Consider the following 11,637-nt stretch of genomic DNA (forward strand, 5'->3'; position numbering starts at 1 on the left):
AAATAAGTAAAGTAATAAAAGAACACAAGAAATTTATAGTGGTTCAGAGGTGTATGTAATCCTCATACTCCACTCTCTCCTATCTTCAGGAGGAATTCACTATATCTACAACTCCTTGGTTACAAGATACAATGAATTTCCACGATCTAGTGTTTTGATCACCAAGTCCAAACTAGTTACGCCCCATGATCTAGTGCTTTGATCACTAAGCTCACACAAATCACGCTTCACCAGTGTCTTCAACACTACACCAGGATCTCATACTCCTTTGTGACAATCCCTTTCTACACTCTGGTAGAGAAACCACTTGTTTGAAAAATAAGTTTCTCTTTTCCTCCAACTTTGAGACTTTTCAGTAGATGCTTCAATGTAGATCAAGTCTCTCTTAGATGAAGATTAGCACTCTAGATTTTTCACTTGTGTATTTTGCTTGTTCGCTTCTCATGTATAGCTTGTAAGAATTGTTGTCTCTCTTGTCTTCGGATGCTTCATATCTTCATCTATTTATAGGTATTGAGAGTTTATCCGTTGGAAAAAGACGCTCCCAATTTTGAATCTTTGTCAGCTAGATTCATAGCCTTTTTAGACTAGAAATAGGCTTTTATATTTTTAATGTTATGTGAGACATTAAAAATATTCTAGCCGTTATCTTGAGCTCCAAGTCTATGCATAGTTGATCTTCAATTTAATCTGGTGATGTTCACACCAATCCTTGTGAATTCATCTTCAAATATTGCTCCAATCTTGACCCTTTATATTTTGGATTAGTTGCTTTTCAAATATAACTTGAGCTCTATTTTATTCCCTTAGGAATATTTATTTTCGGCCATCTTGAATTAATCTGGGATTGAGATATTGTTAAATTGCTCCTGTAATTGAATCCCTTGAATTGCATCTCCTAATTAATTTCCTTCTAAAATTGGATCCCTTGTGAATTTCATCCCTTGCAATTTTATCCAATGCTATGAAACTTCATCCCTTCAAATTGTAGTCCTTCGAAATTGGCTTCTGAAATCTCATCGCATAGCTTTTGACTTGAAATCTCATCAAGTAAATTGGATCCCTTGTGAATTTCAGCCCTTGCAATTTCATCCAATGCTTTGAAACTTCAGCCCTTCAAATTGTAGCCCTTTGAAATTGGCTTCTGAAATCTCATCACATAGCTTTTGACTTGAAATCTCATCCCTTTGACTTATAGAATTTCATCCCTTCGAAATTGCATCCCTTGGAACTCATCCCGTACTGAATTCTCATCCTTGATAATACTTCCATGTTGAATTTCGAATTTCATCTCATGGAATATTTCATCCCATGCTGAATTTCGAATTTCATCTCATGGAATATTTCATCCCATGTACATTTCTTCCGCCCACCGCCCATGCAATTTCTCATCCCATTGATATTACTTGAATCGCATCCCATCAGTGAGATTTGATTATTGGTCTTGCCATAATGAGATTAAGCTTTTTAACCACTCCGCTTGTACGGATCTTTGGTTAATTAATTATTTTTCATGATGTAATCCCTTCCTTGATCTTCAAGTAGACTTTTAATACAATGCCATCATTTTCTCCATTTTGACATTGTCGTCGTTTCTTCTCAAGACTTGTATCTTCATGACTTTGGTATCTCCATGTTGATTTCTAAGATGGTTTTTGAAATATATAATTCCTTCTTGATTTTCCTTTTGATCTTAACCATGCCTAACACTAGAAAAATAAAACTTTGGGGATCTAATATTTTTTTTATACATTTTGGCATATCAAAATCTATTACAATTTATTCCTAACTATACACACACACACAAGGGGGTACAATACTATATATGGGGGTGGGGGAGGGGTAGCTGCCCCACTATAACTCTGTCTCTGTTTGGGCACCTTCTAAACAACAACTTTTGGGCACAAAACCCCATCCCCTACCACCCATAGAATTGAATTTTATTTTAAACTATTTTCAAACAAGTAATCTTAATCGCTTTTTACCAACTTTTACTCCATATTTAAACATATTATATGTTACCATAATTTCAAGGTCATCGTGTTGAATGGAAGAGTTAATTAGAAACTCAAACGGCTAAAGAATTATCACCTTCCATCCATTGAGCAGATATACTTACTTTTAATGTACTAAATTTGCAATCTTCAACCCATTGAGAAGCATTATCAAAACCTAGCTATTCATTAGCATTTATCCAATTAGCATATATTATATAAAATAATACTTACATCGATTATGATTCAATTAGGATAATAAAAAAAGTAAAATATTATTTTCAAATATTATATATATATATATATATATATATATATATATATATATATATAGAGAGAGAGAGAGAGAGAGTAGTAGTTGTCCAATGCATGAAACACAACTAAAAATTCCCTATTAAAACTTAAAAAGTTTCGAGAAATGGTGAATAGTCTTTTAAACAATTTTTTAAAATTTTAAAAATGCACACACAAAGAATACACAACTGAAATCCCGAAATTGACAAGAAATTTACTAAAACAATTTTGTAGCTTTATTGATTTGCATGCATAAGTGATTTTGTGTGTGTGAATATGGACAATTTGTGGATAAATAAGTAAAGTAGAGACAAAGAGAAATTTTTATAGTGGTTTCACAAATCCCCTACACCGTATACTCAAAGAGGAATTCATTATGTATTGTCACAAATACAAGTAAAAAAAAACCTTCACAATGATCAGCCACCACGTCCCCTTGTTATTAGCTCAAACTCTGTTTATAGTCCTTCTAAATCTTGCAAGTCTTTCATCATCAATATCTTCCCTTCTCACTTCTAAAACTTGAATTCCAAGGCTAAATTTCTTTTTACCAAGTTCAGTTTGCTTTGTAGATGGTTGTTGAAGCTTGAAGCCGCAACTTGCCTCATAGATGGCTAACGGTGGTCTCACCAAAGCTCGCCTCGCAGATGGTCGTTGCTAGTGAGAAGGATGTCGGTGCTGCTCATGTTGGTTCTTGCAAATGGTTCTCAGCGATGAGAAGTCGTTGTCATTGCTCTTCGTCGTTGTTCACTTATTTAAGTGCCAAAGTAGATTCGTGGAGCTGGGAGTGTAAAGCTTATAGTAGAAATGACGTTCGCCTCACAGATGATTATTGAAGCTCGACGCTGTTGTTATGCCACTACTCAACTCGTAGATAGATGGTTCACGATAGTCTCGCTGAAGCTCACCGTCGCTACTCGCCTTGCAGGTGGTCATTACTATTTATTGGTGAAAAGGACGTCAATGTTGCTAAAGTTGGTTCTCGCAGATGGTCATCGCTAGTGAGAAGTCGTCATCGTTGCTCTTCGTCATCGTTCACTTCTTTAGGTGCCAAAGTTTATTTGTGGAGCTAAGAGTGTAAAGCTTAGAGCATAAATGGAGTATATGTTGGGTTTTTTAAAAAATTCGCGGAACAATAGGCATATGTTCTTTAAAGAACATATACCTATTGTACTATATTTTAATTTTTTTAAAGGTCTTTTCGTTCCAATTCAAAATGCAACAGGCGCAAGAAGTCTGGAAAATTTAAAATTGTGGTCACTTTTAACATCTATTGTGTTTAGAATAGACACGAAAAGTGCCCCTATTTTTAAAACTGCACTATTTACGTCTGTTTAACTCATAAAACATATGCTAATTGTTATTTATATATTTACAAAAGTGTCATCATGCGTGTTTTAGCATATCCGTTTCAAACAACAGATGCTATTTTTTTTTTTTTTTTTTTGTAAAATCTATACTAGTGTTCTCCTACTACTAGAGCTTAGGTTTTTCTTTGAAAACCTTGGTTTGGAGAAGGGTGTTATCAACTTGGCCAACTCATGACCTAAAATGGGTGGAAAATCACATTCCATAGGTTCTTCATTGACCTGAGCAATTTGTGTACTATCTACAGCTACTATATCTTAGAAGTAGTCTAGGAGATTGCATTTTTTCTCTGCTTTTTATAGTGATTCCATTTGTGCAAGGTTAACTTTAACTCCTCTTTGGCCAAGTAAAGATGACAAATAAACATTTGATACCTGAAATTGCCTAACAGCATTATGTATTTCTTTTTGCCAAGAGTAGTTTCATCAAATCTCATATTGTTCTCAAAGTATTGGCGATAAGACTATTTTGGGTAAGTCTTGTGTGAGAGGTATCCTCGCATCGAATATTGTTCTCAAAGTATTGGGGATATGAGTAAGCTTTTTGTCTCTCAAGCACATGGTAATAACTCTTCAATTGGAAATCTAGCCTAAAACAAAGATTTTGATAATGCAATAATGAAAACAACTAACAAAGGAACAAGATAACAATAAAAGAGAGAAACATATGGGAATAGGAACTTAGGTTAGGTGAAGGAAATGCAATTGAATCGGGAACAAGGGAAAAAGTCAATTGATTAGATAATGGATGCCATATAACAAGGAGGAAGCCTTTTCAAGGTCATTTTACACTCTTAGAGCATTTAAGGACATTCCCATGACTCATAAGTGGTTAAGAGACATTTCATCAAACACTTGGTGTCCTATACATCCCTTTTTCTCAAAGGTGAAGCATGGTTGATCAGCCCTTTGAATCTAGATTAGGTTGTCACATTCTAATCGGGACTCAATCATGTTAACAACATTATCCAAATCAAGTTTCATCTCCCCTACTCAATCAATTCAAGATCACATCTCCAAAATCATAATCTACATCCGTATTTCCCTCCTAAGAGATCTACTCACACATATTAAAGATAGAAATGACAATAGATTCATAATCAAAAACACAATTCATAGCAATCACGAGATAAAAGATCAAACTAGTAAAAGCTACAAGTAAGATTGCGAGAAATGAAATAGAAATAAACTTATCTATATTGAGATAAAAATCCAAATCTTGAATCCTTAATCCAAATTAAAGTAGCAATTGAAATTGAATCTAAGTAATGATTATAAATTGAAATTGAACTTGACAATAAATTGAATATAGAAGTGTTGGAAATTTAAACGGTAAAAAGTTCTCTAAAAGTATTCTAAAGAGATATCTAAAGGAAATTAAAGTAAAAAAGTTACATCCAAAATTCTAACTCATTCCTTTTATAGTTCTCGGAATGACCTGTGTTACGAGGTTTGCTACGAGCATAGCGTGCCTCATAACAACATAAATGACTTGTTGATGCCTTTCATTATGATATGAGTTATGCGCGTAATGCATGCTCATAATAATAGAATTAGCTCGCAGATACTTTCCATTATGCACCACCCTGTTACAAGCGTAACGCAGCTCGTAACATCAAAGATGACTTTCTGATGATTCTCGTTACAAACCTTGTTATGAGCATAACGCTACTCGTAACAACAAAGATGACATTTTAATTGATCTTGAGTATTACTAGCCCTCTCGTTACTTTCACGGGCTTTTTCTTCTCGTTATTTTCACGAGCTTTTCATTATTATTAGCATAAATCGTTTAGTTTGGTTTCGGCAAGTGTTGATCTTATCCTGGGCGAGCAAAAAAGAATGATGATGAAGACCCAAATCTTTGATGAAGCTTTAAGCTCCTTGAAGGAACATAGCTTCCTAGTTATGAAACAGTCTGCGATTCAAGTTTTCTATAGCATAGTTAGAAAAGTTGTTTCTATGTCTGACTGTAAGGAATGGTTTACCATTTCATTGATCGCTGATGTAAACGTTTTATGTTATGAATTAATGGAATAGCTACGTTTATTTTCAAAAAAAAAAAAAAAAGCATAATGCTACTCGTAACAATAGAGCTACCTTTTTTATCTTGAGCATTACGAGCCTTGTTACGAGCATAACGCTGCTCGTAACGGTAGAGATTTGACTTCCATCTTATTTTTGCTTCATTTTGTCCAAATTACTTTTCAACAAATAAATAAATAAACAAAACAAAGAGTGAGTTTGAAATTAAAGAAGAGTTTACTTATCAATTATTATAACGTGGGCCACTAACATAAATTTTATTTCTTTATTTATTTATTAAAAACAACATAAATTTTATTTTTAATATACTAAAAATTCATTTTAAATATGTTAAAGTTTATGTTTTAAAAATTCACTATATATACTAAAAATATACATTTATTAATACTTGAGACTTCAATTTGAAACATGGTCCAAACTATATTTTGCAGTTTACATATGAAGCGGTCAATGAAAATACGAGATGCAGGCCAACTTCTACTGGTGGTTATACGGTGGAGCAGGGTCCACAATGCATTATGGACTATGTTACAAAACGACGTCGTTTTAGTAAGTGAGAGAAATGACGGTTGTAAGTCATAAAAGAGCTCTGTAACTGATACTACAGGTCATCTCAAAAGATACTGTCTCACATTTGTTTTTATATTATTGAATGAAACTGTAGTTATATCAAAATGCAACTATAGTTGTGTTGAAATATAACTGCAGTGTATATAAACTGATACTGAATAACAGTTTCACATTTGTGTTTTTATATTATCGAATGAAACTGTAGTTATATCAAAATGTGACTGTAGTTGTGTTGAAATGTAACTACAGTATATATAAACTGATACTGAATAACAGTTTCACATTTTTTTGTGTATATTGTCCCATCAAACTGTAGTCATATTGAAATGATATTGTAATTACATTGAAACGAAACGGTAGTTTTGTTGAAAGGAAACTGAATAACATGTTCACATATTTGAGTGTATAATATCAAATTAAACTGCATTTATATCGAAAAGAAACTACAGTTGTCTTGAAATGTAACTATAATTGTGTTGAAATATAATTGCAATTGTGTTGAAATATAATTGCAGTGTATATGAACGAAAAGTGAATGATGTTGAAATATAATTGCAGTATATATGAACGGAAAGTGAATGACGCAAAATGAAAGCCATTTCAACAGTCTGTTTTTATTAATCAAAAGGACTCCGTTTTGATGCATGGTCCAATGTAAAATTTGCGAACTTCTACACGCAATTATTTCAATTGAACATAGCAGCCAAAAATATAAATCCAAATTTTATCCCTGTTTAGTGTCATTTCTGTTCATCATGGTAGCCTTGGGCCTTTCGTCTTCACCCCACTGTGTCCTCATACGCCCAAATCCACCGCAGCCCCAAGCACCTCCCTCTACCTCTTCTTCAAATTCAAGCAACACCCATTGCTTAACAAGGCGTAAAGCTTTCGCCTTTACTGCTTCGGTTGTGTCCTCTTACATTCTTGATTTGTATCAGACTTCATCGCCTAATTCCTCTGCTGCCGCATTACAAGTGGATGATGAGCTTCAGCAAGAGGAAGACAGGCTTGTTCAACTCTTTCAGGTACTTCAGGGCATATTACGTATTTCTGTGAGGGGGGTGTAAAGAAAATATCATGACAATCTTTTGGTGCATTTTCTTTCTTTCTTTCTTCGCTCTTTCTTGATTTCTGGATTCGGCTTTAGATTCTTCTGCTGTAGAAAATGTTTGATCTGTATTCTTTACAAAGGTTCTGTTCTTATGGGTTTGGTAATTTCTTTTGTTTTACGAGTATTCAGTAATAATTGAAGGAAATTTTCTTAGTAGTAATTGAATTATCTCTGCCCGTGTGAAACTTTAGACTGAATTGGTCCAATACCGATTATTTGGAAATCAATTTCATCAATTTGGAGTGTTTTGTTGAAAGAAAAAAAAAATGGACTTTTCACTTTTTTTTCTTGGCCTTATTCGGTAAAGGCCAAGTCTAGCAACTAGTTGTTGAGGAATTGTTGGGCAGAGATCGATAAAGAGTTTAAAAGGCAAGCAAGGAAATAAAGTTGCGTCATCTACTAGCTATAGCTATAGTTTTTGACGTAGCGGTAAGCGCTTGATCCTGACAAGTGGTATCATAGCCAGTCAAAGGAATAAAGAAGTTGCGCTCTTCGCTACTAGCTATAGCTTTTGGCGTAGTGATAGTGATAAGGGTTTGATTCTAATAGGCTACTACATTAACGTGGTAACAATCTTTCATTACATACTAATGGCAGAGTGTACTTGGACAAACTTCTCATTTCTTGATTTGTTGAATCACCCTTGGCTGTTAAGAGAACTTGTTACTGAACATGTAGGAGGCATCCCCTTCTGTTGTTTACATTAAGGATATTGAGTTGGCCAAAGGCTCCAAGGACACTGCTGTGATCGAACTGGCAGATGATGAGAATGCAAAGGTGGAAGGAACAGGTTCTGGCTTCATTTGGGATAAGTTTGGTCACATTGTACAGTTCCTTTCCTGATACTTAATTTATGATTATTATCTACAATTGATTTTCCTCTTAGCTACTAAAGCTTGTGAATTTCTTGGAAATTCTAAAGCTTTAGTTGTTATCAGATATAAGCATCCCATGTATGATGTGTCCTTGAATAGATTTCAGAATTTGTTTATATTTGTCTGAAGAAGATAATCGTGAACGTTATGACCATAGTCACTGCAATGCACACGAGTTCCTTTGAAAGTGTACGGCATGGTTGACTAAACTAAAGTTGTTATTAAGATACCTGCATATATGCAATAGCTATTTGGTAGGTCTATATCTTAATTCCAGAATCCAGACACTTATGAGATTTTTGTCGCAATAACATAATGCTCTTTCTGTGAAATTGAGTTTACTCTTTAAACGACATATATTGTGTAAATTTTTGTGCGCATTAGGTAATTCTGTTGAGTATGGACATGTTTATTTTGAGTTAACACATTGGTATGTTTATGATAGGTTACTAATTACCATGTTGTCGCTAAATTGGCAACAGATCAAAGTGGACGGCAGCGTTGTAAGGTTTTCTCTAGCATTGGCGTGACCACAATTTTTTCTGGTTCTTACCTAAACAGTCAGAGACTCAGAGAAACCAATGTATCTCATTAATTTTTTCTTACAGGTATTTTTAGCGGATGCTAAAGGTAATAGCATTGCTAAAGAAGGAAAGATTATTGGTGTGGATCCAGCAAATGATCTCGCAGTCCTGAAGGTGTTGTCATCACTTCTTTTCTCCTCATTGCATACACTGATTGCTTTATATGTAAGCTGTCCTATTTGGTAGATCCATAACTTTAAAAGACGGATCTATAGCTAAATGATCAAATTTGTTGAACTAGTTTCAAGCTCTTCTAAAGCTTTATAGTATTTAGTGGAACTCAATATGTATACATGTGGTGTGCCTGACAAGTGGAGCTCTTAGTTTTCGTACCAAACTTCCAACATGTGATAATTCTTTACAAGGCAATATGAAACGATGCCCCCACCATTGGAGTTCGATCCTGTGACCACCCATGCATTTCGAATGGTAAAGAGGTGCCATCACATTACTCTTATCTAAATCTCTTTTAAATGCTAATTTATGCAGGTTGACGTTGAAGGGATTGAACTAAAGCCGGTCCTTCTTGGTTCATCTCGTGGTTTACGTGTTGGTCAGAGTTGCTTTGCCATAGGAAATCCCTATGGATTTGAGAACACACTAACAACAGGGGTAACGTGATTTTGAATTTGTCATCACACTTCATGGTGCATGCTACCCAAAATTTGTCTACTTTCATAAACTTTAAATATTCTCCTCATACTACCAATTTCTTTTTGTCGAAAGGCGCATAGGGCATACTTTTATGCTTACTAATTAACCCAAGGTGGCTTACCTTGCTTGTGGACTCCTATCCTTGATATGGTTATTGGCACTTATGAATGATTGCATTTCATGCAACTATTTGATTAATTTAGATGTTCAGGTGATCAGTGGATTAGGCAGAGAGATACCTTCACCAAGTGGAGGAGCCATTCGAGGAGCTATTCAAACAGATGCCGCTATTAATGCCGGTAGCCCTCCTTTTTTGTTTTGTTAGAAAGTCCCCTTTAGGAGTCCTAAGTGACAAATACTCAAATGCTTGTATTCCGCATTTGATAAGGTTCACAATCGGCTTAACTCAAATTGCTATAACTTGCCTGTTTTTGCGACAATTTGTATGAGAGTTTGGCCCGAGGTCATAGTAACTGAGTTTGAGCTGAAGAAAATATCAAAATACGCAACATATTTAATGATTGAATTGAGAAATGTAGCAGACCTATGATTATCGTTGTACTTTGTTTCTAATTGTTAGTTGCATATACAGGGAATTCTGGCGGCCCATTGATTGATTCGGACGGCCATGTTGTTGGAGTAAATACAGCCACGTTCACTCGCAAAGGTAAAAGGATCTGTTACCCTGTTTCTTCTCATGGTAATTTTTTATGAGCTAATGATCGATGTATAGCAAATAATTCTGACAGCAGAAATGTTATTATTAAGAGTCCAACATTGAAAAAAATAAGAGAGAACATATGAGTTTTACAAGGGCAAATTATACCGTGCACCACGGTGCACATAGCAATGTGCACCATGTACGTAAACGACGTCATTTTGAGCATTGTAAATTAACCGTCCGTTTTTTTGGAAATTACGTCTCCCGGTTCGGCCGGTGTCTGTATTTATGTTAATATTCTGTGTATTCCAGGCAATCATTCTGTGTATTCTAGGCAACCGTTCTGTGTATTCTAGGCAACCGTTTTGTGTATTCATGTTAGTAACACATGTTGTGATGTGTTTGTGCATTCGAATGTGTAGGAGGATGAATTATGTGTATTTTGTGTCAATATTTTGTGTATTCATGTTATTAACAGATGTTGTGATGTGTTTGTGCATTCGAATGTGTAGGAGGATGAATTCTGTGTATTTTGTGTCAATATTTTGTGTATTCATGTTATTAACAGATGTTGTGATGTGTTTGTGCATTCGAATGTTAGGAGGATGAATTCTGTGTATTTTGTGTCAATATTCTGTGTATTCTGGGCAAACATTCTGTGTATTATAGGCAAACGTTCTGTGTATTCTAGATAATAATTATGTGTATTATAGATAATGAATTCCCTGGAGTCATTCGCGTCCGCGTCCACTAACATTGAAACGACGTCGTTTTATGTTCGTGGTGCACATTGCTATGTACACCGTGGTGCAGGGTATAACGATTGTTTTACAAGGCCATGGGTTAGACTAGTTAATTAATTGGATTCAATCTTTTATTTGGCCCATGTGCAGTATAACCCAGTTGAGTGACCTTGGTCCAATCTTAGATTATATCATGGTATCAGAGACTGTTCGGTCCTCTTGATTTCATTTAACCTTTTGGGTGATTCCAATTTATTTTCACTCATGATACAGGTTCAGGAATGTCCTCGGGAGTTAATTTTGCCATACCAGTAGACACAGTTGTACGAACCATACCTTACTTGATCGTGTATGGAACAGCTTACAAAGATAGATATTGAAGATCTATTGCACTTGAATTTCAAACAACTGCTCCCACCCCTCATGGCAGGTACATCCTAGCCTCCAAACTCATGGCCTTAGTGGTTTTCATTGGATAGTAATCGAAATTGATGTTAGGGCTTTTCACTGAACGCTTGAGGTTGATCCACTGTCCCGGTGCATCTCCTCGTATCAGAGTTGATGTATCGAATCCCATGAACGAAATAAATTGTTAGCAGTTAACCGAAACTCGATGATTTTTCCTGTAAACAAACTTTGCTTTATTGCATGAAAACTATAAAGTGAAAAATAAAATTATAGTTGTAGAATCCATATTGCTATCTACACTACACCCCCCCCCCCCCCCCCCCCCCCCCC

The 11,637-nt window shown here is 35.2% G+C and overlaps 1 protein-coding gene across 1 annotated transcript; it reads left to right on the forward strand.

The window, feature by feature from the left end:
- Positions 1-7,009: 7,009 nt before the first annotated feature.
- Positions 7,010-11,590, forward strand: LOC116031569 (protease Do-like 5, chloroplastic). Its single transcript, XM_031273810.1, has 8 exons — positions 7,010-7,296; positions 8,061-8,207; positions 8,703-8,765; positions 8,866-8,955; positions 9,331-9,453; positions 9,707-9,794; positions 10,088-10,162; positions 11,173-11,590. The coding sequence occupies exons 1-8, from the start codon at positions 7,027-7,029 to the stop codon at positions 11,277-11,279; spliced, it is 963 nt and encodes a 320-aa protein (XP_031129670.1). The 5' UTR covers positions 7,010-7,026; the 3' UTR covers positions 11,280-11,590.
- The last annotated feature ends 47 nt before the right edge of the window (positions 11,591-11,637 follow it).

Source organism: Ipomoea triloba, chromosome 10 (assembly GCF_003576645.1).
Source record: "Ipomoea triloba cultivar NCNSP0323 chromosome 10, ASM357664v1".
Lineage (NCBI taxonomy): Eukaryota > Viridiplantae > Streptophyta > Magnoliopsida > Solanales > Convolvulaceae > Ipomoea > Ipomoea triloba.